At 38.5% G+C, this 27,930-nt stretch overlaps 2 protein-coding genes across 3 annotated transcripts in view; both read left to right on the top strand.

Moving 5' to 3' along the window:
* Positions 1–27,930, top strand: part of LOC139114825 (uncharacterized) — a 514,135-nt gene that overhangs the window by 160,270 nt on the left and 325,935 nt on the right. The gene's annotated exons all lie outside the window — the stretch shown is intronic.
* Positions 1,913–27,930, top strand: LOC139114826 (uncharacterized). 2 transcript variants are annotated; one of them, XM_070676771.1, is made up of 12 exons: positions 1,913–3,199; positions 4,388–4,932; positions 5,301–5,422; positions 5,791–6,119; positions 11,591–12,376; positions 13,348–13,534; positions 14,093–14,350; positions 14,767–14,938; positions 19,534–19,681; positions 23,032–23,103; positions 24,349–24,476; positions 26,696–27,930. In XM_070676771.1, the coding sequence occupies exons 5-7, from the start codon at positions 11,957–11,959 to the stop codon at positions 14,320–14,322; spliced, it is 837 nt and encodes a 278-aa protein (XP_070532872.1). In that variant the 5' UTR covers positions 1,913–3,199; positions 4,388–4,932; positions 5,301–5,422; positions 5,791–6,119; positions 11,591–11,956; the 3' UTR covers positions 14,323–14,350; positions 14,767–14,938; positions 19,534–19,681; positions 23,032–23,103; positions 24,349–24,476; positions 26,696–27,930. The 2 variants fall into 2 exon arrangements, with proteins under 2 accessions (XP_070532872.1, XP_070532871.1); XM_070676770.1 differs by having other exon boundaries at positions 5,788–6,119.

Here is a 27,930-nt window from a genome sequence, read left to right as displayed (position 1 = left end):
AAGTTGTTTAGATAACGGTAAATTTGAAGGCGGTTGGTAGATAAGGTTTAACGTCTCCAGTGCATCCAGCAAGCAGTAGAAGTAGTGGTGCATGGTGACCCATACTTAGCAAGGTCTAAACCCTTCTCCCCGTGTCCCTCCAGACGTTAACAATGATTATAGCAAAGCCATAATCACCCATTAACGCAAAGGAACGACACGGAGACAAGTGTTTGGCCGAAATCCGGGGTTATGCATGTACTGCCATGGCGGGGGCAACGAGGCGTCATAGCGGCCTGGATGGCGGTACCGGGTTATTGGTACCGTGCATCGAGCAACGTGCTACCAGTCGCCCACAGCAGACCCATGACAGTACCCCCCAAATTATGGCCAAACCGCGGGCATGCATGACTGCGGTGCGGCAGTAAAGCAGCCCCCCCCCGTGGTGACCATATGCGTCATTGGGAGATTTCTCATAGTATATGTTCATTGTTCCTAACGTTTCATGTCTCTATAGTTCATGTAGCGCCATTACATCGTTGGTATTGTCCACCGAGAACAGAGTCCTACGTCAAATTGTTGGCAAGTTGCGAGTACCTTCGGTACTACGTCGAGGGTCTCCTATGGTGTCGTGATGTAGATCTGGTACGCGTCACTCCTCCATCTGCCCAGTGTCTTTATGAGCCAGCCAGGTAAGCCGGCTTCGGCGGTGGTTGTGGCGGCACCACCGCGGAAGCCGTGTCCCCAAATTGAACAGGCGACTAATATTGGGTACATCTCTTTCCATTCTCTTGCCATCCCATGGCAGAGGTGGCACGACGAATGGGCCAATTGTGTGGGCCAGGTGCAGTTCGTTTGTTATTGCGGTGGAGACGGTATCCGGGTTGATCGTTGCTGACTGGCGTTGCGGGTGTAGTGCGGTGTTTTGTTTTCACTGGAGCTGATGTCGGCACCATGGGTGAGGTCGTGGATGAGGCTGGCTGTGAATTCTTTATGCTGGTGGTCGTGCAGGGCAGCTGGAAGCTTAGTGAGGTTGATTGGGGTCTTCACATGACCATGTTGGCCACAGGCGAAGCAGGAAGGGCGCAGGGGGTGTGGCTGGTTGAGGAAGTGCTGGAAATTGAGGTCTGGGTTTGGCTTGCTCCAGTTGGCCCTGTCTGGGTAACGGGCAGCGTACAGGCGGAAGAATTGTCGTACGTGAGCCAGGCCTCCGGCTTGTAGGCGGCAGCTTTGGAGGCGATGAAACGAAGGTAGGTGGTCATGGGGATCGCCAAATGTGGGTAGTAGAATGTTCGATATAAGAAAAAGACGAGGAAGCACTGTAACCAGGTGTCAAAGTCATCGATAGTTTTCCGCTTCACCTCGGTTGTGAATGTGGCTACGCCACGGTTGTCTGGATCGAAAGCTACTTGTGTCTTGGTACAATGGTAGCCTGGGTTGAGTTGGGAGCTAGGGCATCCGGGTGTAAGTCACCAAATTCGATGAACTTACCGAGGTTAGCCAAGGCGTTGAGTGTTGATTGATCGACGTATGGCAGTAGCATGTTGGCTGGGGGTATTGCTGCAGAGGATTTGCCCGTTGGCCCGGCGCTAGGTGGTGGGCGCCATGGCGGTGCATTGTGACCGGCTGGCTGGGCGGGTTGAGCGTAGGGTGCAGCCATATTGTCCAGGTTGTTGTTATGAGGTGCGCCGCCATCGGTAGGGTGATGTGCGCAGCGCCACCACTGGTGGTCGAGTCGGGTGGGGCAGCTGTAATGGCGAGTTGATATCCATTACGATTAGCGAGATGATTACTTGGGTGGGCTTGAGTAAGCACCGAGCTGGACGGAGCGGCGAGCGTCATCGGCCCGGCGGCGATGAGTGAAGCAGGTGATAGTGCACCAACGACTGTATCAGTTGGCTGGACTTGCAGTTGGGCGTCGGAAAGGCGCCGGTGCTGTAGTGTTGGTAGTTGGCTGCCGTAGTTCCCGTCGGATTGAATCAATGGCGCTTGCGATGCCGGTTTCTATTAGTTGGCGACATATGGTCTGACATACCTGGATCGGCTGCCGCTGTGGCGGTTGTCGGCACGCCGCTGGCAGGGTTGATTGGTGTGGTTTCCGTCGGTACTGACTGGGGTACTAGGTATTTGCCGAGGTGCGCTGGGCGTCTCTTCGCCCTCGCCGATGTACGGGTGGCCGCCTGTGCGCGGCCCCTGCTTTTCTTCGGTTTTGGCATGGTGAATTTTGTGGTGTGAACTTGAGCGTGGCAGAAGTTGAAATGGACGATCTGTGGCTTTGATCATACTGATATGCGCGTGGATAATGATGTGGCAAGGGTGACGCAAGTTGTTTAGATAACGGTAAATTTGAAGGCGGTTGGTAGATAAGGTTACGTCTCCAGTGCATCCAGCAAGCAGTAGAAGTAGTGGTGCATGGTGACCCATACTTAGCAAGGTCTAAACCCTTCTCCCCGTGTCCCTCCAGACGTTAACAATGATTATAGCAAAGCCATAATCACCCAGTAGCTTTAGGTGCCCGTCCCAATGTTTGTTGGCACAGGTAATCATCATGCCAACTATCATGTAAAGGGTTAGTGCAAGATCAATGCACACGTGGATGTGAAACAAACGTGAAGTGTGTGGTTTGGAACTGTAAATAGCAGTGTTTTAGCCAGGGTGCAGTTCTAAGCATTGGGGGCTAAAACCTCAAACATGTCACTGCATCATTTTTTAGACACCTGGGATGAGAAACACTATAATTGTTTTTGTGGCCTAAGCCTTGCTCAATATAATATTTGTACAAATTAGAATAAATTATGCTCGTCCTGCAGAAAACATGGGACACTTAAGTGAAGATCCATTCTCTACATATCCTTTGCTTTTCTTCCTTCTCATCTTTAAGACTTTATATATACAGAAATTATGTATACAGGTTGTACATGGTGGGAATTCTTTTTTAATTTTTTAAACTAGTGATTTGTTGCAAAGTAACAAACCACAGTGCACCGACGTGCTTTCAGTGTATGTCCTTTAGGTTTTTTCCCTTATTGTGACCACATAGAATGTTTCTGTTTGATTTCAGATGGTATAAATTTACACCAGTGGGATGATTTTGAAAGCTATCTTAGTGCTAAACAATCTGAGAGATCAACCATTGATTTGACACAACAGAGCAGTACTTGCACAAAGGTGGAAATTCTTGATGATTCTCGTGAAGTATCCAGTGTTTCAATGACATCAGGTAATTGTAAAATATTTACCTACTCTGCAAATAGGTCACAGAAATTTCTAGATCCTTTTTATAATAGAAGGGAAACTGTCTAGTCAAGGCTTGACTTTTATGATGTATGTCAGGATAAACAGTTTGTGAAAATTGTTTTTTATGAGCACAATCTCATTACACGAAGGTCCAACAATACTTTCTGTAAGTGTTCATCTTGGTTAATCTCACAAAGGCTAACTTATTTATGTTCTGGATCCAGTGTGGGTATGTGGAATTTAAATCATCATTGTTCTATGTTGGACACTTGTATGGCTTCACACTGCCAACAAGAAACCAACTACAGAGAAAATTGGCAAGTGTTTGCAGTTCACAACATATTTTTAACATACAACATCCAACCACTTGTATGGACTATGAGGTTATTACGAAAATACCGCAAAGGATGCACGAGGACATTGGCGCAGCGTATCGCCCGACGCGAAGCGGAGGGCGATGCGAGGCGCCAATGTCCGAGTGCATCCTTTGTGGTATTTTCGTAATAACCTTATTATTATACATCTTACATTCCTGATCGGGGCATCAAAATGTCGGAGTAGTGACCGTTTTCGTGCAATGTCAACAATTTTTCTTCCGATTTTTTCGCGCCAGTGTGGAACGCTGCCTCGGACGCGCTTCTGCAAGTTTTGGAGTGTGTGCAGTACACACTGACGTACAGAGCGCGCGCGAGACTTGTTCTGGCACTCGTCCAAGGGGTCCCTTGAAACCGTTCTACAGAGAACGCGCAGATACAGCCGCAGGGAATGGGGCGCCTTGAAACCGTGCCGTACGGAACGGACGCGAGTTCCGTACGGCTTTTTAGCGCACGCTAAATTCTATTGTTCTCGATGGTAGATGTATAATAATAATAAATATGCACTACCTGTTATATATTAGTTACTGTACTCGCTAGCTATCATATTGTCTACACATTGTTAAAGTAATACATATTGTGTTTGAATCTGGCAAGCTTTATGAGCAGTTCTTGATTAGCAAATAGTTGTGTCAACCTGGAAGCCATCCCTCACTTAAATACAAAATATTGAAGTTGTCTGTTAGATGCATTTAAATGTTATAAATCATAACGATTCAAACAGATTTCCAGCTTAATCAATGAACTATCCTGAAAATAATTCTGACAAAAAATTTTTCCTAATTTTCCTTACTCAGTTCTGAAGAATGGCTGTAGTTCTGGAAGTAATTTCCTACAAGGATGTATTGGATTGGAAGAGATTATAGTGACCCAGTTCTTGTATGAACTACTGGGCACTTAAAGCACTAAAAAGCAGTATATTTTGGACTACATTATCTCAAACACGCCATCTATTCCTGATTTATCAACTCGCTTCTATGTTCGTGGGCTCCCTGTATGCAAGCAAACGTGGTTACTTGTTCATGGAATATCTTTTACAGTCTGCAGAACTGTGATGAAAGCATACAAAAAGGGAAAGATCAGTCTTTTTTCCTCTGGTCGTTGTGGACGGCTTACTGTCGAATCGTTAACAACTCTTTGCTTGGTTACATTTATATGTGATGCCTGATACATGTCAGATACACTTACCATCCTACTTAACACCATGGGCATGGTTTATGATGACTTTGCTAAGGAGGAGCATTCCAAAGCTGCAGTACAAGGCTCTCCATTCAAGTTGGTCTGCAGATCGCAGGTCTACCGTCTTTGGAAGGAATATTGCAGTCATGTTCATTTACCAGCAGTAAGTCCACTATTTGACCATTTACTGATGATGGCAATGTACTTTATTTTTTACAAGTCAGAGAGTTACAGCTGTTGCAAGTCAAGAGTTATAATTTCTTTGGACATGGGATTTTTTGAAAATTATTCTATTTGCAAATAAATGATATACAGGGTGAAAATATAATTTGCCATAGGTTACCATTGTTTGTATAATGATTTTGACTTTGGAGGATTGATACATTTTCAAATATTAATAGGGAACTGTTACATGTGGTACTTGTATTCATAAAGAATGTTTACATGATTACATATCATATTTCATCCTTTGCATACTCAAGTTACAAGTGTAGTTATGGCTAAATGTGTCTTTAATTTAATTGTTTAAAGGAGAACAGATTAACCAAATGTGATGTGTGTGTTGCCATGAAAGAAGAGAAAGAAAAGACTCTTGATCCTGAGTTGAGACAACAAATAGACCAATTATTGGCAGAACACAACAGAGTTAATATGTAAGTATGGTCATTTAATTCTGTTAAACTCTTAATGTCTTGAAGTTCAATGACTGACATGCCTCACTCAGTTCACCAGGTTCATGTTAAAGGGCCTATGACCTGACCAACCCATCTTCATTGCATTAGCAGCCTTAAGTATAAAGAATACGTGAAATAAATTCATTATTGCTGATAACCATATCGTTAACCATAAAATAAGCACTTTTTAACCCAATCACGGTGATTTGAAAGAGCCCGCCAAAAGACCGGAAGTGCTCTTTGGACGATCTCGCAAATACGGAAGTGACGTACGCGAAGCCGAGCCCAAAGTTGAGCCACAGACAAGGATAGTTTAATAGCCATGCCAAATTATTGCGTTGCAGCAGGATGCTCCAAGCGCTATAGTGATGGTGTGTCACTGTTCAAGTTTCCAAAGGACCCGGGATTATGTGACATGTGGGAAAAGCAAGTTTAGCGCATGAGGGACAAGTGGACACCCACCCACAGATCGGTTGTGTGCAGTGATCATTTTGATGTTTCTTCCTTCAAATCTGTGCCAGACCTGAAAGCTAAACTGGGATTCAAGGTGCAGCATAGGAGGGTACTAAAGCCGAATGCCGTACCCAGTGTTTTTATTCGGCCTGGTGCGGAATCCGTAAGTCGAGATCCCAAACGGAGAAAATCGACAGCTGTGGAGAAACTGGCCGGGACAAGGGTAAGCTATTTGTGACACTGTGTGCGCAGTTTGTGCGCCATTTTGACTGCCCGATGGTTTTGATGCGTGCCTATTTCCAGTTGATAGTTGAAATACCACATATTACAATAAAATACAATACTATATATATTAATCTTTACTGGGAAATTACTGAGACTAATTCCAAATCAATACAGACACAATAGTCAGACTAAAAAAACACACAAATACACAAATGTAGACGTTATTTTAAAAATCCATTCATGAGAAATTGTAGTTTAGGTCAAAAACATGAAAGTCAACTTTACAAAAATATTGTAAATTTTATCCTTGTAAAGTAAAGTAAGCCTTTATTGAAATCGTATCCCAGTTGGGATCTTGATCATAAAGTACAATAAAGGTTTTGCAAAAACAACAATGAAAGAGTATATATAATATATATATAAATATAAATATCTATACATGAGGTCAACATATTAAAGGTTCATAAAAAATAGTTTACTTTGTCTTTTTCATTTTGTCTTGTCTGAGTTTAAAACATGTATGTATGTATTTTCCCAATTCACATAGTGATGCTTTATCTGTCCTTGAAAAGATGCTTACAAGGTCTTGTGTGCCTCTGAATGCGTTTTTACAAATGTTTAGTTTACTGAAAAAATCATGCCTAATGTTTGTGTATCCTTTGCAATGAAAAAGAAAATGTATCTCATCTTCTACTTGTTTGTTTTGGCAAATTGGGCATGCTCTGTCTATGACATCAAGGTTTCTATATCTACCTGTTTCTATGTGTAGTATGTGTGCACTAATGCGTAACTTGCACAGGGCTGACCTGTGATCTGGGTTTTTTATAATATGAAGGTAGCTTTCGAGAGAGAAATCTTTTTTCAACTCTCTGTATGTGCGAAGTTTATTTTTATGGTGCCCTTGTCTGGTATCATCATGAATCAATTCAAATGCACATTTTTCAAATAGCTGTTTAACTTTTACATTAAAATTAGTTTTAAACTGTTTGTCATTTTCTATCTTTACATTCATGGCATCTCCAATATTTACGAGCAGCAACGATTGTTTAATTCCTGACACCCAATTATCTGTATGTGCATTGTCCAGTTGACAACCCAGATCATAAGCCTCACGAGTCAGTGTTGTATCTGCTTTCTTACTTATTTTAACCAATATTTGACCATTTGTGTTATGCTTGAAACAATTAGAGGATATCTACCCAGTTCCATTAAACATGCTATGTTGGATGCTTTGTTATTCACTTTAAGTATGTGCTTGCAAAATTTAATGTGCAACTTTCAATTGTGTTTGTTAAGTTTGTGAGTATGGTTTTTGCATTTGTGCATATGTCTGCAGTCCATACTTCTGTACAGTATATCAGAATAGGTTTTATCATGGCATCAAACATTTGTAAATGGACCTTAATTGGAATATTTGACTCTGCAAAGAGTAACTGTCTCAATTTAAAACATGCCTTCATAGCTCTGTTTTTCAAATCAATTTGTGCTCTGTTTAGTTTTCCTGTAATATTTAACTTTATGCCAAGGTAAGTATATGTTGACACATTTTCCAACTCATTACCATGTATAGTAAATTTAAATTTGTTGAAAATTTCCCCGATTTGTTGAAAACCATGATTTTTGATTTGAGAATGTTTATGCCTAAATGCCATTTTTCACAATAATGCCCTATTGAATTTATAGCATTCTGTAGCCCCGTAGGTGTCTCAGATAGTAGAAGTAAGTCATCGGCATAAAGTAAGACATGATAAAGTACTCCGTAATAAAGTTGGTGGGTCATTGGTGACACAATTAAGCGAATCTTTTATGTCATTAATGTATAGGTTAAAAAGCAGTGGGCTTAAGCCGTCACCTTGCCTTATTCCTCTCTCCATGGGAAACTGTTCAGTGAGTCCCTCTTTCACCCTAATGCAACCCTTCGAATTTAAATAAATTGACTTAATGATGTTATAAAATTTCCCTGTGATACCATACTTTATTAATTTGTGTAGAAGCCCCACATGCCAAATTGAATCAAAGGCTTTCTGAAAGTCTATGAAACAGCCAAAGATATATTTCCCCTTACTCAGATACTTTGTAAGTAATTGTTTTAAAACAAATATATGATCACATGTACTAAACTCTGGCATAAAGCCAATTTGTTCCCTAATTATAAGGTTTTCATTTTTAATATGAGTAATTAGTCTTTGTTTTAGAACTGAAGTAAAAAGTTTACTAATTGTACTTAGCAATGTTATCCCTCTGTAATTTCTCGGGTCATTTTTGTCTCCTTTTTTATATATCGGTACAATAATGCCTGTGTTCCATGCATCAGGAAAGTGACCGCTAGCTAAGATTATGTTGAAAAGAGTTTTGATTTGTTTAATTAATACATGTCTACTTGCTTTTATCATTTCATTTGTTATTTTATCCATACCTGGGGCTTTCCTGTTCTTTAAAGTACTGATGGCTTTTTGAATTTCTAATTCAGAAATGGGTTTGTCCAAAGCTGAGATCTGTGTTCCCAGCCTCTGTTGATCTATCATGACATTCTCATCTATTAATGGCAAATCTACCTTTGTATTAAGTGCCTTAAAATGACTGTACCACCTTTCTTTTTCAATTGGTGTGTGTTCACTGCTATTATTTTGTGAATCTGATTTCAACTCATTAATCAGCTCCCAGTACTTATTTGGGTTTGATTTCCCCAAGCTGTCTAATTTGTTTAAAATCTGACTTTTAAATTCTCTTCTCTTTGTTTTAACTAGACGTTTATATTGTTTCTTTAAATTGTAGCACGAGCTCCGTAATTCAGTATTATATGGGTCTCTGCTCAACTTAGTTGATAATTTGTAAACATCATTTTTTAAATTACCAAGATCATTGGTATACCACTTTGGTTTCCTAGAGGTGCTTAACTTCTTGCCCTTTTGTTCCTTTTTTTTCCTTATAATGCGTTTATGGAGACTAGCTCCTGCTGTTTGTAGGAATATGTTTGATAACATTGCACAAGCTGTATTAACTGACTGTATTGTGGCATCAAAATTTGTTTTGTTAAAATTATTAATGAGTGATGCAATGTGTGGATTATGTAATGCTTCATAAAAGTAATACCTAGAGTCGCTATCCCATACAAAAGTAAAATCATTGCTACGTCTATCTTGATTAATTTTATATTAGTATCTACATTATTTAAGTAGGCGTTAGTTTGTAACTGAAATTCAGTTTGGCAATGATCTGATATAGAAATGTTAAGTGGGTGAACCTTAAAAAATAGAATTTTGCTAAATAAGTTAGTACTGACGATACTATAGTCCACAGTACTGCTGCCATGCCTTTGGTGACAGGTGAATTTTCCAATACTGTCTCCAATACATCTCCCATTAAGAATTACCATATCGGTGGCCATGCACAGATCTAAAAGTTGGTCACCATAATAATTTTTCATTGAAATATCCTGTGAATTTCGTTTTTTGAATGCGATGTCTGCATTTGATAAATGATAGTCGTCTTGTTCATAAATTGCAACCTCCTGTATATTCTTAGTACGTGCATTGAAATCTCCAGTGAGAATAATTGCCCCCTTTTTTGAAAATTTTGCAATATCTTTTTCCAACAGCTGAAACTGGTTTGACTCTTTCCAGCTAAAAATACTTGACCCTTGTGGACTAAAATATAGGATACAAATAAAGATATCATCAACTAAGTTAAAAAATTTACTATCTAAACGAACCCAAATAAAATCTTCAGAACTACTTTCCATCTGCGTAATACCAGCAGTAAAAATATCTCTAAAATAAAATGCAACTCCTCCAGAGGGTGAGCGTGCCTTTCTATGTTGTTTGGTTCTAGCCGAGTGAAAATAACTATATTTTGAAATATTAATATTTGAGTCAACTCTTGTTTTTGTCTCTACTAGACTTAAAAAATCAAACCTTTCTAAACTACTTAAAAAACTGCTATCTCTAACTTTCTGTTCTAAATTTCCATAAATATTCCATGTAGTAAATTTCAGTGTACTTCTCGCTATTGAGGAACACACCATGTCAAGAGTTCAAAAGTAGTGACAGTGAAGTTAAGTATTGTGACATAAAGATACCTGATTCAAGGTCCTCACATATCTAAAGGACGGATGTCAATGATGTATTCAATTGTTGATAAAATTCAATATGTTCGTCAAAAACTCCCTCACGAGGTGCTTTCCTTTATCGTTATTGCTGTTGCTGTTGTGATTGTTGTTTGCATTGTATTTGTAATTCCAGGAGCCATTAGTGTTATACTCTCTCCCTCGATTAGTGTATTTCTTTGGAATGTGCTCTTCTCCAATCCTTGGATTTGGCTGATTGTTACCCATCTGTGTCAGAATAACTTTGTAGATGCTTCTCTTCATGTTTGCCACCAGGAAAGCAGTGCCTTTGTAATTTGGATGTACTTCATCTTCAAACAACTCCAATCTAATATTATTCACTCTGTCTAGGAAATTGTTTTGTATGAAGTGTAGGTTTTGTGAATTGTCACTCATGAAATGGAGAGTGTCATTAAATTCACTGCTGGCGTGATTGAAGGTATCATTGCCTAACCTCGGTAAAATGCTTGATATAAACACTTTACTTTTTGGATAGGTTGCTCTAGTTGTGTCGATTAGATCTTTATACTTCTTTTGGCACATGTCATGTGGTGTCCCGTTTGCAATGTTATTTGATCCAATGTGCAGCACAATGTTTTGTGGGTCTTTTAGTTTGGCAGCCTTGATGAAAGCATGGGCGTCATCTATTCCTTTTCCATGAAGTGTTTTCACAAACGTCTTTCTGATTGTTGAAAATTTCTGTGGGTCAATGTATTTAATGGTCGAATCACCTATAATTACCGTGTTGAAGCTCCCTTTTCTGGAATAAGCCAAAGAGTCTGAATGGGCTGGCCCAATTGATGTGTACTGTGTTGTGTTTGTACTTCCTCTGTTTACAGCTGAGGATGGTGTGGATATGTCTTTCATTACACTCTGCTCTGTGGACAATGATGATGAACTATCTGAGTGTTCACTGGAGCCAGAAGGGTTCTCAGAATCATTTAAGATGTCATAGTAATTACTGACTGGAATATTAGCAGTAACTCTATCATCTGTGTCATCTGATGGAGTTCGGATCTCAAGCTCCATATTTTGCAAGTGTCTTTTCTCTTCACCACAATTCAGTTTTATTGTTTGAGTTGAGACATCAACATTGTCTCTTTTCTTCTGTATATTTTCATTGACAGTGGCCTTCAAGATGTCAAGAATAGTATTCTGGGTCTCCTGTATTTTCATAATGTTCTTTTTAACAAATGCGACGTCTTTGTTGGTATTATTAATAGATGTCTGCAGTTTTCCCAGAGCTGCTGTCACATCACTCATTTCTCGCTGACATGCTTGTATGATCATGGGTCACAAATTTGAATGTGCAGGTAAATATTGATTTTAATCTCGGTTTTAACATTTTTACTTCTGTTCAACAGGCACTCAAACTACGTAGAATGTAAAAACATCTGAAATTGGGGTCCAGACAGATGCAATGCCAGTACCAGTCGTTGTAGAGAGTGTACATGTAGGTTCATCTGTTGACACAGCCTGTGATGCACAACAGTCATGGTGCAGATGTGATGAGCCTGCCAGTCCATTAAATGCAGCTGATCACCGAAGTCATGATGATGACTTCATCCCATCTGACAGTGAGTCCAACAGCACTGTTTCCAGTGTTTCCAGTGTGTTAACAGATGACAGTACGCCGTCTGTACATGGTGACCAGAAGTATATCATTTTCTGGTTGTGTTGCTTTCATTGATCAGGCTGATCCACTGTCCAAGGTGTGGTGAGGCTAACATATGAGACAATCACAGACATTGAAGGGGACAATGCTATTGCTGGTGTTGATGTGTACAGCTTGCCAACACAAGACAGGGTGGAACAGCCAGCCATATATCTGCAATACACCAGCTGGCAATATTTTGCTGTCGTCAGCTATATTGACTTCTGGTGCTCTGGTCAGCAAAGTTTTGCGGTTTTTTTCTCACATGAGGGTTGCTGCTATAACAACCAGAACATTCTTCATACACCAGTCCCAGTTGTTGCTGCCTTCAATTAGGAATGTATGGGCTGATCAAAGGACATGGCTCCTGGCATCTCTTCAGGCCGATCAACGAGACCTGGTGCTTGGTGGTGATGGCCGATCTGAGAGCCCAGGTCATTCTGCAAAGTTTGGTTCGTACACTGTCAATGCAATCATCAACATGCAACTGGTTCAGGTAAGTTTTCAAATGTGTGAGATACTTAATGCCTATCAAGGCATTGGACTCAATATCAGTTGACAACAAAGTCAGAGGTAGATATTGAGTGCATTTCTTTGTAAGCATCCACCATCTAAAATACACATGAGTGTGTCTCAATCGCCTATAAGATTTGCCCCTCCTCATAAAGCAACTGTATACTTGATATTTATTCAAAGGCCAGGTTGATATCAGAGTTTTCTTCAAAAATGGTACACTGTGTAAATTATGCAAAAGGGATTTGCATGTACCGGTAAATCCATTTCATTGAACCAACCAATGTGCCCTCTTTGGTTGCCCTAGGTTTCATAGATGGGCGGGGGGGGGGGGGAGTTCAAGGCCATGTTTGGATACTGTGACACTTCTATGGCCTCTCACATTGCTGCCATGGTGCCACCTGTAGAAAAAATGGCAAACACGCCGTATTATGCTGTGCTCACGTACAGAATTCGGAAGAGCACCTGAAATGACGTACTAGTGCTTGAAAATAAAAAATACATAATAATTACCTACTTTTACTCTAAAATGTATACATTACTATAACGACATAATTTCAGGTAGTTTTCTGTGTATGGAAAGTGAGCACAGCATATTGCAGCGCGCTTGCTGTTTTTTCTATGGGTGGCACCATGGTAGCGGTGTGAGAGGCCATAGAAGCGTCACAATATACAAATGCGGCTTAGAACTCCCCGCATATGGAACCCAGGGCTACCTCTTGGGTATACACATGCAGTAATCCTGTGAAACAACAGACATGTTGGTGTAGTTCTCAAACAATTTACCTAATCTTCCCATGCATCACTCTCTGCATGTATAAAGTCTGTAAACCAACCAATGAATAACAAATACACTGACCCAAATAACTTGCTTAATCTGATGCATTAAATCATCTTTATGTAAATTTTGTCACCAACCTTCAGAAACACATTGTGAATTTTTATTTGAAACAGAGCAATGAGGTTGGTGCAGCAGTTAGAATGGAAAAGGAAGGGCTGATAAGATCTCTGGCAGATTTGGAGGGAGAAGGCTTCACCATTGGCACGATTGTGACAGACAGGCATGTCCAGATCCGAAAGTGGCTGCGAGAGAACATGCCCAATGTCGAACACCTCTCTGCTGTTTGGCACATCGCTAAAGGTACTTGAAATACTTTGTATACATACTTTTCCGTGATAACCTTGTCACCACAAGCGTCTGAAGTCCCATTGCAGTTCTGCTTGCAGCTACAGCTGCACCGCTAATGAGTTAAGGTACTGAGCTGCCGTAATGGTACTGCCGAGTACTTGTTTTGCACATTGACCGTGGCAGATAACGTTTAGATAGCTGACATGGTCAGTCCGCAAACTAAGTGTCCTTTGATCTGTCATGTGTAAAACAGTAATGACATCAAAGACATTAAAAACTGGGCTTACAAACGGTAGCCTATCACAATTCAATGACGTTGTGATATTTCTAAACGTCATCACAAGTATCAAAACAAGTTCTATCACTCTGCAAAAGTTGTTTCTTTGTTTATTTGGATTTACATTTCAAAACGAGTGATAGAACATATGTAATAAGAAAAACAAAAGCCCCTGATGAGATTGTGAGCATTCACCATACCCTGGTATTTACATGTGTATACTTGTGTTTGTGTTGCACTCTGTACTTTCACTTGCTCCACTTATGGAATAAAATGGGGTTTTTTTATTAAAGGACTAAAGAAGAAATTGCTTGCAATTGCCAATGAGAGAGAATGTCGAGAGTTACACCCGTGGATACCTAGTGTCATAAATCATTTGTATTGGTGTGCAGTGTCTACCCCTCCAGGAGAACCAGCAACTGTCGTGGCGAAATGGGTCTCTGTTCTCAATCACATGGTTAATGTTCATACCCACAACGATGCACTCTTTCCATCATGTCTCCATGGATGCTTGCAAGGCTGAGAAGCTAGAAAACAATGGCTGCAGCCATGTAAGTATGGGATATGTGGTATGTAAATTCCATAGTTTAAAAGGGAAAAGTTGCTCTCTTTTCGCCCAACATCATCTTACTTTAACTTTTAATCACATCCAAAAAAACTTGTTTTTGTGCTATTTACAAATTTGCCACGGCAACCACTACGTAGCAATTTGAATCCTTCAGTATTATGCTTTAATTTGTTTAATAAAATCTTGAATAACAGTACCAAATTTATCTGCAACTTCAAACAAGTTACAGAATTTCAAAACAAAACTAAACTTTAAGGAGCATTATGAGAAGTGATGGCGCTGCAAGTCATGTTTGTAAATTAACAATGAATATGATGTCTATGTGCAGGTATAAATTTAATTACAGAATAACTGTTAGCAATTTAACTGTCCTATTAATTAAATTTATCCACAATGCAGGTTCTGTGACAATGGTTAAACTGGAACGCCTTCTTACATCCACTGCACTGTTGCGAGATATCAGACAAATGTCAGGACAGGAGCAAACATCTTCCCTAGAGGCTTTCCACAGTTTGCTAAATCAGTTTGCACCGAAAATGTATTGCTTCTCATATCATGGACAGTCATGCAGGTATGACCAGAAATATAACTGGACAATAGGATATTAATGTGACTCCCAGTACCAGTAGTATTCAAACAAACAAGGTTGAATTGCAGTCCCCAAATTGTTTAAATATGTTACAGACAGAGTCCTACACCCTGTCTGTAAGTTAGGCCATCAATATGGTGAAATAACTAGTAAAACAAACATTGATGTAGCAAGATTGCAAGTAATTTGACCTGTACTTGACTGGTTTTAAACACAGTGTGAAGCTAAGTACTAGGTTTCTGCCAACTGATTTAATGACCACTCTATCTGATTACAGGGTGGTAATGTTAATGCCAAGAATAGGCTCATGTAAAGGATCACCTGATGTTTAGAAGTGTTTTCAAAGTGCCTTTGAACCTGCAGTCAAATAAACAGCCAAATCACTTTTACGGTACTCTTACTAAATGTCTGGTAACTTTGCTACTCATTTCGCTATATTCATGGTGACCTTATAGTTATTACTGTGTGTACCGTACTCGTCCGAGTATAAGCCCCTGCTCATGTATAAGCCCCCCTACTGATTTTAGAGGATTTTAGAAAATGCATTACATCCGTGTATAAGCCCCTACCCTATAACTCAAATACAGAAAGGTTAGGAGAGTATATTTGGTCATTTAACTTTGTAAAATTACTTTTAGATAATAAAGAAACTATTAAAAGATGTTAAAACAATGGGAAACTGGAGTTCCCTTGACAATATCGTAAGGAAAATGACACGTTTTTCCAGTACTATCTTGATTCTTTGACCCTGCTCACCCCCGTCGCCTAAATAGAATAGTCTCACTCACGTCCGCCATTGTTTATTTTCATTCACGGCCACGATGTTTTCATGCTTGAAACATGCAGTTTCTTTTGTTTGAAGCAATTATCCTTTCATTTGTGAAGACGTTTCCTGGTGGCTATTACAATTTTTACTGCTATGTTGTTGTTTTCATAAGATGTAGACAGTTTGATACTGGAATATTGAGTTGCCTTTCTGTGTAGGCAATGCATGCCTGTTCACAGTACTGTTGATCAGCACTATACATGACGTCTTTGTTTCAAGTTTTGGGTTTTTTTTGACGCTGAAATTTCACCAAAATGTCACTTCTGCAGTCAGAGATAGTACAATCAATTTCTTTGGATGTGTAAGTCGATTTTGAAAGCGAAAGAAAGATCGAGTGGTGTTGAAAAAAATCGTGCATAAAATTAGCATAAATTAAGCGTCCATGCCAGATAATATGGGGTTGCTCGAGTATAAGCCCTGTGCTCTCGCTGTCGCTCGTAACTTTCGTAAATTACGAACAAAAATGAAAATTTACGAAAAAAAATAAATGCCCGATCGGCCATTTACGAACGATTTTGTTATTTTTGAAGCCTGATTTTCGGTCAAGATTGTGAATTCCGGGGAAATACTGTCATATCTCGTCTTTCAAAACCTACGCTGCCCCTATCATCAGCGCATCGACACTCACACATGGTGATAGCTGGCTTTGGACTTTGACCTGTAATAACATGAGCATGCGCGAAAAGGTTTCAAGATCCCCGGGTCTTGTAATCTCATAGTGGTGTGTCATGCATTACCACCCCTAGTCTGGTTCCCTGACCCATTTCCCCGGTAGAGGGCGTGGGGAAATATAGGGTCAGGTACCGGCTAATGTAAACATGGACGCTATTGGGTTAAAATAAAACAAGCTGTGATTGGATGAAAGTAACACTTGTAACTTTTTCTCATCTTTCTTGGGTTTCGCACTTTCAGGCTCACTTGACACCAACTTCTTGTTTGTACCACAAAGCCGTGGAGGTAGAAAGAAAGACTTTCTACCTCCATGATTTAGCCACTGTGATTTAGCACACCTCTTAAACCTCTTTTAGAACGTCGACATGATGCCTGGCATTTTTCACGAAATTCGGACTCCATTCTATCCATCGAAATCAATCCTCGTTCACAGTTCCAACAAAGTTTGCTTTCAATTAGCTGTGATATCGCAGCAGTACTTGTGGCGTGTATCGAACGTGCTCGGGTCATTGAGGTCACGCCACAGTCGGCGATGACCTCAATGACCCTAGCGCGTTCGATACACGCAACAAGTACTGCTGCGATATCACAGCCAGCCTTCAATCATCTCTATTTCCCGTACTTCTCGATTAATCCTTTCAGTTTATGTTTCCCGTCTCGTGTGCCAATGTTTTTGGTTCGGATACCAGTGTTCGAACATAATTCTGATCCAGTCGAATTTTGACCGGCGTTTTCATAGCGCAGCCATATTTGTTGTAGCATGTTCTGTCAGGTGACTAACCTCCGCCATCTTGAACAAAATTCTGTTCAAGATGGCTACCCGGTACCTGACCCTATATTTCCCCACGCCCTCTACCGGGGAAATGGGTCAGGGAACCAGACTATACCACCCCATTACGGTAGTTTCGAGACACCCAAACAGTCACATGCTGTCAACTTTCCGAGTGGACTGTTGAAGCGGATCCAGGGAAGCGGGCAGTTACAAATACTTTGGATTGATAGTATCCAGTTGGGAAAGAAAGTTGGGCATAAAAACGGCAACTGATATGAAAAAAATACGAAACAATGAAACCGCCGAGCTAGAAGAGATCAAGAACAGTCAGCCTGAAAGACAGTCGAACTACAGTACAGCAGAACTGCAGTCCGGGCCGCGCATGGTGGAACATGTACTGCACAGTGTTTTTCTGTGCATGGAGGTGGAAGCGAGCCGGAAATCTTAGATGTCATAGATTTGTCATTTGACGATCTGCAAATTGAATTTTTCAGTCAGCTTGCCATTTTAATAGGTTTCCTTCAAAATATTTTACAAGAAACTGTCTCAGCAAATGTTATGAATACTGATAGTTTTCTATGATCCAGAGAAAATGCTGTGCACAGTCCCATGACCAAAAAGTTTATCCAGACAAAAAAATAAATGACGATCATCTGCAGCGTTTTAAAAGTATAACTGTCTCTAAGAAAACATTAGCAGGATCACCAGTCTCAGTTTGCGTACTTAAATTTGATTGAGATGAGACAAAATTTGTGCGAAACCACAGACTGCCAAATGTTCTGATCAGTGGTTGTTTAAAAAGAATTTTAGAGATGAACATGGCATAATGACTGCAGCTATAGAGGCACCACCTAGTACCTATGGGATGACATGCATACTTTGAAAGTAAGAGCTTTCCAAATATGAAAAACAAGGGACAGATTTTCTAGCATCTAAAACTTGTGCAAACACTGATAATATTTGATAATATTAATGACCGCTTCATAAATTAATATATATATAATCATCAACCACTGACTACACACACAAAGGGAGTTATGATTTGTGTCACAATATACTTGAACATGTTATGTTGTGTAATAAAGATAGAGTAATTGAATAACATTCATTGGCCGTTGACCAAAATTACACACTTTATTGAGACAAGGAAGAAATTTCAATGTTACAAGCATTCATGACCCATGATGTACTGTGTTATTCAATAAATCTTTTGAAAATGCATATCAAAATATGAGTTTTCATTGTCAAAAAACTAAAAGGGATTTTTCATTTCTTTTGTCTTTAATGAAATCATTCATCATTTCTATCCCCTTAAATCATCTATTGAGTACCAGAAGTGCTTGTTGAAAGTTGGTGGTTCAGAATAACATAATTTGTGCTTACTAATATTTTTTGAACCAAATTCGTAAATTTACTAACAATTTCGAAAGGCCAGGGAGAGCACAGAAGCCCCTCCCCTAGTTTTACCGCTGTCTAGTGTTGCCGAACCGGGGGCTTATACTCGGACGAGTACGGTAATAGTATTTGTAGTTCTTGCCTGACAAAATACCTAATTGGGACTTATAGTTTGGGTACTTACATACTTGTTTGTGTTTGACTGCATGTGCACCCATCTAAACAATTTTCAGATTTGCCCGAACAGAATGCGTTCAAACTGTGCATAAGGACAAGACCTTGGCTTACATTTGCAATTCATTTTGTTTGCTGATCTAATTCAAGGGGGCCAAATGGCAGCCGTTTGGTTTAAATTGTTCCATGTTCTGTGCCACTACACACATTTCTTGATAGACTTATTTCAAACTTAACTGCAATCTAGTGAAAGATGGCTGTGTAGTTACCATTTTGTCTCGATTGATCTCTGTCCTGTGCTATTACATAGCCATACCTTGACAGAATCCAAGTATAAAGCTTGACACAAGGACAGGTTACCAAGCCATACATGTGCATTTAGTTTATTTCACAATAAATTTGATATAGCCTACTGGTAAAGCCTTTTTGTTTTAAATATTCTATGTCAAAAGCTGTTAAGCAGCGTGCCTTGACAGAATTATTTCTTACTTAAACAAAAAGGCATGGCATCATATCATGTACTTATCATGAGCTCATTGTTTTTCTGGTAGGTCAACTATTGTGATATGATCAAATTCTTCATTTTGGAGTTCTAATCATTGCATTATTAAAAATGTTTTTTTCATGATCTTGTGGGGACTGTGACATTTACAATGTCTGGTTGTTGATATATAGAGATAAAACACTATTAGAGTTGTTGTTTCATTACTGCCTACATTATAATTTTGTGACTCCCAGGACACTGCTGGCCATATTGCACTTCAATGAAAATGCCGGACACAACCAACAGCATGCAGAAGGTGATGAGGCATGATATAGACTTCAATTTCCTAAGTGGAAGAAAGGTGGTTATACAGTGCACAAGATACTAGAAAGCCATCTTTTGGTAAACACTTTAAAAAATCTCTTTAAAAACCTTGTCATAATCAGCAGGACATATATTAGACTTCTGGTTCAGTGGAAAACTGTGTCACCAATGATGACTTGAAGTCAATAAATGTTTTCCAGGCATTTTTGACCATTAATTGACCTAAAGGTACAAAGTCAAATGGCATCATTGGATCCAATAATCCCGAGTGATAGAGAATGTGGAGTATATCTAACTAGTTGATTTATCCAGTGTCATCTTTTATCAAATTTTCAACTTCTACAAAAACTGCTGTTAAGATACATTTAGTCTTGATATTAGGTACAAATGACCAAGGGAAAACATTGTTATTATTTGTTCAAATCATGATGAAATCTGTAATTTTGTATTTAAAGACAGTTTTTGGCATTTTTCATCAAAAAGAATTATCTTCATAACTGTTGGTCCGGCTACTCTGAGATTCACAGATACATATGCAGTATTTCGCCAAGGTTTTAGATTAGTGGGGTCTATCAGGTCATATACACTCAGAAAGTGGGGTCATATATGGCAATAGGCAGTTAATCTCATGAAAATTGAATACATAATACAATACACTGCATGAGGTGGCACACCTTTATTTTTATTTTAACAATAAAGTTAATCAGTTACTGAGTAACTTTTTTTAACAGTAAATTCAGCATTTGATATGGTGGTATAAGATCATCAATTACTATGAATTCAACATTTGAATGACAACAAACTGGTAGCCACCAGTGAATAAGTGTTACAACAGTTTACTTTATTTGATACACTATAAGGCAAGAGAAGAAAAATTCTTGTTCATCGGATTTTTTAGACAAAGGTTCAGGAGCGGCGAGCAAAAATTTTTATTTTTATTTATATTTTTTTTGGCCAAAGGTAATTGCGGTCCCTTGGACATTTTTGCCCGGATGCAGACAATTAGGCAAAATAATTTTTTTTCCTTTTAGAGTTTGGTAAAGGAGACAAGTCCGGTAGTCTACGGTTAGGCCTTTATTAAAAAACCAACATTTCGACCACACACAGGTGGTCTTCTTCAGGGTCTAAAATAATAACATGAGCGGATAAAAAGGATTAAAAATACAAAACCAACAACGATACAACACAGTAAAATGAAAAGAGAGATATTGCGTACAAGAGATGTAAAAGTAAAGCTGGGCTTAGCGCGTATCATAGGAAATGTAAAATCAATGAAACAAGTTTAAAAAATATGTAAAATCAAAAGCGGGATTCAAACATGTAATAAAAAGTGAAGGCAAAACGAGATATTGACAGCAAACTGGTGTCTGGAAAGCAGTATGAACGAAGAAATAACTTACAATACTGGAGAGCTGTAAAAACCGATCGCACTATGATGGTGAGAAAAGGCGAATTTAGGCTAACCAGAAATATATCAGACAAGATATACTGATACTAGATATTAAATTCAACACTGTATTTCTCAACAAAAACATAGGGAATTACATATTCAGTAAGTGTTTGCACAACATACTGTGAACCGGGAAATTATCCGCGCAGTTTTATTTTCGCGCAATTTCGCGCTCGGTAACAAGCGCGAAATTAAAACTGCGCAGATGAATTGCCACATGCGACAATACTGAGCACTTCCGTATTGTGTACGTACTGTTTGTAACACACGCAAGCACACACACGTTACGAGATGGGACGCAACATTGTATTTTATAACACGTTCTTACAGAGAAATCATGCCTCTTTCTTTCATGCATTAGTTTTACATCATCGTAAGGTTATTGGTGAATTATGTTACCCTTTTCGTTTTAGAACTTCAATTACCAGAGTACTAGAACTAGTATTACTGTCTTTCATTCTTTATCTTTTTATCGACATTGACTACATCATCGAGACTACACACACACGCACAGACGTTCTCACAACGTAACGAAATAAAACTGCCACAACTACTGTCTCTGTATATGTACTTGTATTTATTGTAAATGTAAATTGAGAGCGCAGTTGTACATTCTTATCGCTGAAATTACAGAATATTCTATGAAAAAATGAATCATTTGAAAAATATCAGGTTAAGTAAAAGTTTGAAGTTTACATTAATACTTGCAAGGAAAAGAAATTGGTTGAAAATACTGCAGGTAAATTTGAATTCGTCCGGTAGTATTGCACTACGTCAATTTGTTTTCTAAAAGTCCATCGTCCTACTCGCAATCGCGCAAATCTCGCAAACGGTCAGTGATGCCAGCATCGCGAAAACCACCTAAACACAGCTCGGGACGGGTGCTCAGGGAGTCAACAGCATTAACTAACCACTTGGCATCAGGTTTGTCTGGCGCTGGATCCATTGTCGGTATGTGTGAAGTCATATTCTACACTGGACGTTTGTGTGGCTTCATACCTCTGCCATTGATAGATCATCCACCTACAGAGAAAATGGGCAAGCTAGTGTGTAGCATTTGTTGTGCTCTAATCCACGTTGACAGGCTGAACTTTATTTGTCAATGGTTTGAAATGAAAATTTATAAAGAAAAATCCTCACTTCTAGTCCCTTTAGTATGATAGATAGATTCTTTATTTCAGTACTATTGACCTCCAGCCATGAAGTACAAACATTAGCGATATATTGTAGGGATCACTAGTAAATAACATTTTATACAACATTACAAACACTGGAAAAGTTACAGATTGTTTCCCTGGTTAAAGCAGGGTATTCTCCCTGAGTTGTGTGGCATAGAAAATGTATCTGCTTAAATTTCTCAAAGTAGCACTAACTATTACAAGTGGAAAGAAGTATCGCAAATTTATATACAAGCGGTGGATTAAAATAATATGTGGCAATATATTTACACCTTAAATCTCTATACTTTGGGCAGACAAGTAGAAATGGAACTCATCCTCGACAAGATTCAAACTACACATTTCACATATTCGATCAATTCTTGGAATATTATTCCATCTGCCAGTCTCGATTTTTAAAGTGTGTGCGGAAATTCTAAATTTTGATAATGCTATTTTAAATACAGGTTTATCAATACAGTTCAAATATGGCTCAAAAATAAGTTGTTTTTTAAAGGTTGAATTAGTACTCCGTTTCTTTGATTTACTCATATCCTCTACCCATGATTGCATGTCCCTTTAGGAGAGATTTGTTGAGTGACCTACATGTAGGTTATTGTAGAATGAACACATACGAACCATTGGCTAATTTTGTTACATTGATAATGTAACACATTCTACAAGTGGTCAAGCAATAAAAGTAAACTTCCAGTGTTTTAGCATTAAATTATAAGTATTTGTTATACATAATAAACATTCTACCCAATCCAAATGAAATTGCATACTGAGGTGTTAATTCAGATTATCTTCTTCTCTAACAGATATTGACCAAGTGTTCAGTGTACATGTATTATCTAACAAAATCAAACATGCAGATGTCATCACTCTGGACAGTAAGTACTTTTACAGTTACTTAGGCAAGAATTTGACATCAAGATACAGCCACATACATGTATAACTAATATACATTTGTTAGCTACCAGATTAGGTTTGCTACATTGTTCTTTGCTGGAACATAGGTACTTCACTGCACTGTGAGTTTGAAATCATACATGTTTTTAAAACAGAAGAGATTAGTTTCCAAACATCGTATTGTTTTTTTTATTTAGATTTTGCTGCAAATTCATTATAATGTTTACAACTGAAAGAGTTAATGCAGAATCAATAGTGGCAAGCCTAATCTAGTAATAAATGTGTATACAGCCATGCTTTGCACCAGATTCTTTCTTAAATAAACAACATTTTATAAATGTGCAGTGAAAGTTTAATGGCATCATATGGTTCTTGTGCAATTACTAGTAATCTACAAGTTGTATTTATGCTGCCCCATCATAATTTTGCCCAGGGAGCCTTTCCCATTGGTCAGACAGAGCATCTGTCATTTCACCAATAAATCAATTATTTTTATGTTCAAATTCCAGATCTTATGAATGCATTTCTGGATATCTTGCAATCAGACTACTCTGAGACTGGTTCTTAAGTATGATTGCTGAGTGAAACATACGATATCCGTGAATGGCTGAAACCACATTGTGTACATTGTGTATTTGAAACTCACTGAATCACTGAACAACTGCACACTGACAACTGAGTGCTTGCAGCAAGACATGATTAAACATGCAGTGAAACATTTAAGGATCTTCACCATTAAAAGTGTACATTGCTTATCCTGCATGGCTGTATAGACACTGTTCCATAAAGTTTTGACCTCTTCCAAGTTTTTATAAATACTGAGATCTTGATGGGTGGTGCCATTCATGTAGATAAGTATAACAGTTTTCACTTACATCATGGCAATGTTTGTTTGTCATTGGGAACCAAGGTGTGATGGGAATAGATTATTTTCTCTTATGGTCTCAAACTTAATCATCTCTTTGCATTTCAGCAAATTGGTTATTTTCTACATTTTGAGTTATCTGATATCATATTGTAAACAGTGATTTTACGCAAGTATCTCATATATTTATGATATCACAAAAATGTGACTTTGCCCCTGTAAGGAAACAAATTATTCTAATATTTTGATTATTTCTGACATCAAAATCACATGTTAGCCATAGCTGCAATAATTTCCTGGTGTGTTTCATCCAGAACACGAAATGTTTCAGCTTACATATGCTTCATCCTTCTCATTACAGGAAAAATTGAGGATGTGGGAAAAGTCATAAATGGAAAGGTGATAGACTTCATCTCTCCTGCCTGAATTGTGGAGGCTTTCACTACACCGGACAAAGCAAAGCCTGCAGTGAAGGAACAAGCTATAAAGGTACTGACCATTATTCAGGGAAATTGCACCTTAGGGACAGATCTTCAGACTCAAAAACTTCAAAGCTCATATTGAACAGTGAGCCTTGATTTCTTTTCTTGATTGTGAAAGAACTGAAAGAATCACATTATCAATTCTGCCTTCCTGCCAAAGTAAAGAAAGCCAAATTTAAAAGAAGAAACAGTTGGTTCTGATCAGAAGCAAACCACTGTGCTAATAAACATGACACAGGTAAAATTAGTTCCGAATTCAAAATGTTTTTTTTTAGTATGTGAAGCTCTCATAATTATTTGTCTCCACGGACACCGTCTGCGGGGACTTATAGGTTTGGTCATGTCCGTGCGTGCGTGCGTGCGTCCGTTCACCCAGATATCTCAGAGATGCAGGAAGCGATTTCATTCAAACTTGGTACAAGGATTACTTCATATGTCATACATATGCACGTTGATTTGTTTTGTGATACGATCCAATATGGCCGCCAGGCGGCCATTTTATTACGATTTTTTCATCTACAGAGCCATAACTCAGACATGTTTCAACCGATTTTATTCAAAGTTGGTACAAGGACATTGACCAATGTCATAGATATGCATGTAAATTTATTTTGAGATACGATCCAATATGGCTGCTTTGCGGCCATTTTGTTACGATTTTTTCATGTACAAAGCCATTACTCAGGCATATCTCAACAGATTTTATTCAAAGTTGGTACAAGGATATTGACCAATGTCATAGATATGCACGTCAATTTGTTTTGTGATACGATCCAATATGGCCACCGTGCGGCCATTTTTTTACCATTTTTTAATGTACAAAGTCATAACTCGGGCATATCTCAATTGATTTTATACAAAGTTGGTACAAGGATATTGACCCATGTCATACATATGCACGTCGCTTTGTTTTGTGATACGATCCAATATGGCCACCAGACGGCCATTTTATTACGATTTTTTCATGTACAGAGACCTAACTCAGACATGTTTCAACCGATTTTACTCAAAGTTGGTACAAGGACATTGACCAATGTCATAGATATGCACGTCAATTTGTTATGTGATACGATCCAATATGGCTGCTGTGCAGCCATTTTGTTACGATTTTTTCATGTACAGAGCCATAACTCAGGCATATCTCAACCGATTTATTCAAAGTTGGTACAAGGATATTGACTTATGTCATACATATGCATGCATGTCGATTTGTTTTGTGATACGATCCATTAAATTAAATTAATTGGCAATTTGCATTTACATGATGAACTTTTGTTTTTAAGGTGAATGTCCATAAGCACTGCATCAAACTTTATAAAATATGGTACCAGTGATAATCTTTCAGTGTTATGATAGGATGCAAAAATGTTTTGCAACATCCTGTTGAGTAATTCCTAGTTGACTCATTTAATGACCTTTAGGATGGTGGCCTACATTGGTTTTATGTTTTCATCACCATGGAACTCATTCTTGGCCATTGAGCGCCATCTGTATCAAAGTATTTTCATCACAGACCTAATTCATGAAGAGGACTCTATCCTCTCTGAGGACTTGTAATCAAAGTACCCATTAACAAGTGGGGACTGTGTCATCTATGATGACTTGTATCAAATTAATTTTAGCAGTCAGAAATCTGGCCTATGTATTAGGCACACATCATTTAAAGTTTTGTTACGTTGTATGGTTTTAGAAAATGTGAGACATCATCTATTTTGAACATGAAGCATATTAAGTTGCCATGAGGTACTAATGTTTTCTTTATGTATCAGTACCCATATACTGGTTTAGCCAGGAAGAATAAAGGTGCTACTTCTACTAGCCAGTTTGGAAATTTTTTGAAACCATAGCAAATACATACTTCTGCATTGCAATTATTGTCATTTGTTTATTATTAGAGAATTTCTGTTGTCTGTATCTTTACAGTGTTTTTGTTTTTTGTCTAGGAGTATGTGGAAATGCTGTCAAAATTGCCTGTATATGTAATGCTTATGTCGTTGTAGACAGACTGCAAAATCTAGACTCTAAACTCTCAGTAATAGTGTAACCAGTTGGAGATTTTAATGGTTTGGAGAAAACTAAAATAAAATCTGCCTCCGTAGCTTCACCAACATAATCTGAGAAACAACCAATTTTTTTCTGTCTCCTCACCACACCATACAATATGTGTTTCAAAATGTGCCTTACATTTTAAGAAATTAATACTTTGTTGTTCTTTTTAAAATTTAGTCCTGCGTAGCTTTCCCGGACCATTGTTGCAATTCAGAAATCCACAAAGTTTTTACCTGTCATCAAACATGCTTGGAATGAAAACAGCAGAGAGCACTGAAGTGCAAGGAGAAAGATGCAATTTTGTGGTCTGAGCAGCAGAAAAGACAATGCCATTGTACCATGAAAATATACATGGGATAAGGGTATTGTGTGAGAAACAGTGAAAGATGGTGATCTGAGTAGCAGACAATGCCATTGTACCATGAAAATATCCATGGGATAATGGTATTGTGTGAGAAACATTGGAAGATGTGATCTGAGCAGCAGAGAAGACAATGCCATTGCACCTGGAAAATATCCATGGGATAATGGTATTGTGTGAGAAACAGTGAAAGATGGTGATCTGAGCAGCAGAGAAGACAATGCCATTGTACCTGGAAAATATCCATAGGATAATGGTATTGTGTGAGAAACGGTGGAAGATGTTGATGTTAATGGACTTGAACTTTCCAAATACCAAAAGTTGTACACAGTGTAATTTATGGATGAATCCATAATTTAACCATAGTAACTGCCTATTATAATCAAAACATTGTACACCTTTGAATAATATTGATCACGCTTTGATAAATGAGCATAAATTGATGTACAAGATGGCAATTTTCTATCTATTATCATTCAAGTCACTGAAAGTTTTTGTTATTTCATGTAATTAATAGACAACCCAGTCATCCAAATAGACATCAAATCAGGTCCAATAATCGTTATCATTCAAGGTAACTATGAAAATTACCAGGTCCAAGGAACATATAGATGATGACAAAGGCAATGGGGTCATCTTGAACCACGAAATAGTGGTGGTACCAGGTGTCCGGAATGGGTAAGCGTACCCTGCTAGCTAGCCGCACCCGTCAAGATTGACCCAAAGCGACAAATCCATTGTTATTTGGTGAATTCACCAAATTAATTTGTGAATCAAAATTTGGTATGCTGTCACTCATCATTTGAGAAACAGACAGGTCATATTTTGATACAACATCTCTGTATCTACCGTAGAACTTCTTAAATGATTTCACTAATCTACTTTCTGAGAATCCTTGCCTCACTAACTTTTGAGCTAATAGGCTGTGTCTAACTCGAAAGTCTTCATATGAATTGCATGCTCTACTGTATCTAAGGAGTTGTGAAATATACACACCATAAGCTGGAGATGATGGTATATTGCTTGACAAAAAGGGAAAGTTTATGATTTC

The sequence above is a fragment of the Ptychodera flava genome, chromosome 16 (genome assembly GCF_041260155.1).
Source record: "Ptychodera flava strain L36383 chromosome 16, AS_Pfla_20210202, whole genome shotgun sequence".
In the NCBI taxonomy this organism is placed as follows: domain Eukaryota; kingdom Metazoa; phylum Hemichordata; class Enteropneusta; family Ptychoderidae; genus Ptychodera; species Ptychodera flava.
Note: the sequence above shows the minus strand (reverse complement) of the source record. Positions and strands in the feature narration are given on the sequence as shown.

Coding starts and splice junctions, on each gene's coding strand:
- LOC139114826 (XM_070676771.1), top strand. CDS start 11,957: ATGAGACAATCACAGACATTGAAGGGGACAATGCTATTGCTGGTGTTG. Junction 12,377..13,347: donor TCAACATGCAACTGGTTCAG/GTAAGTTTTCAA, acceptor TATTTGAAACAG/AGCAATGAGGTTGGTGCAGC. Junction 13,535..14,092: donor TGTTTGGCACATCGCTAAAG/GTACTTGAAATA, acceptor TTTTTATTAAAG/GACTAAAGAAGAAATTGCTT.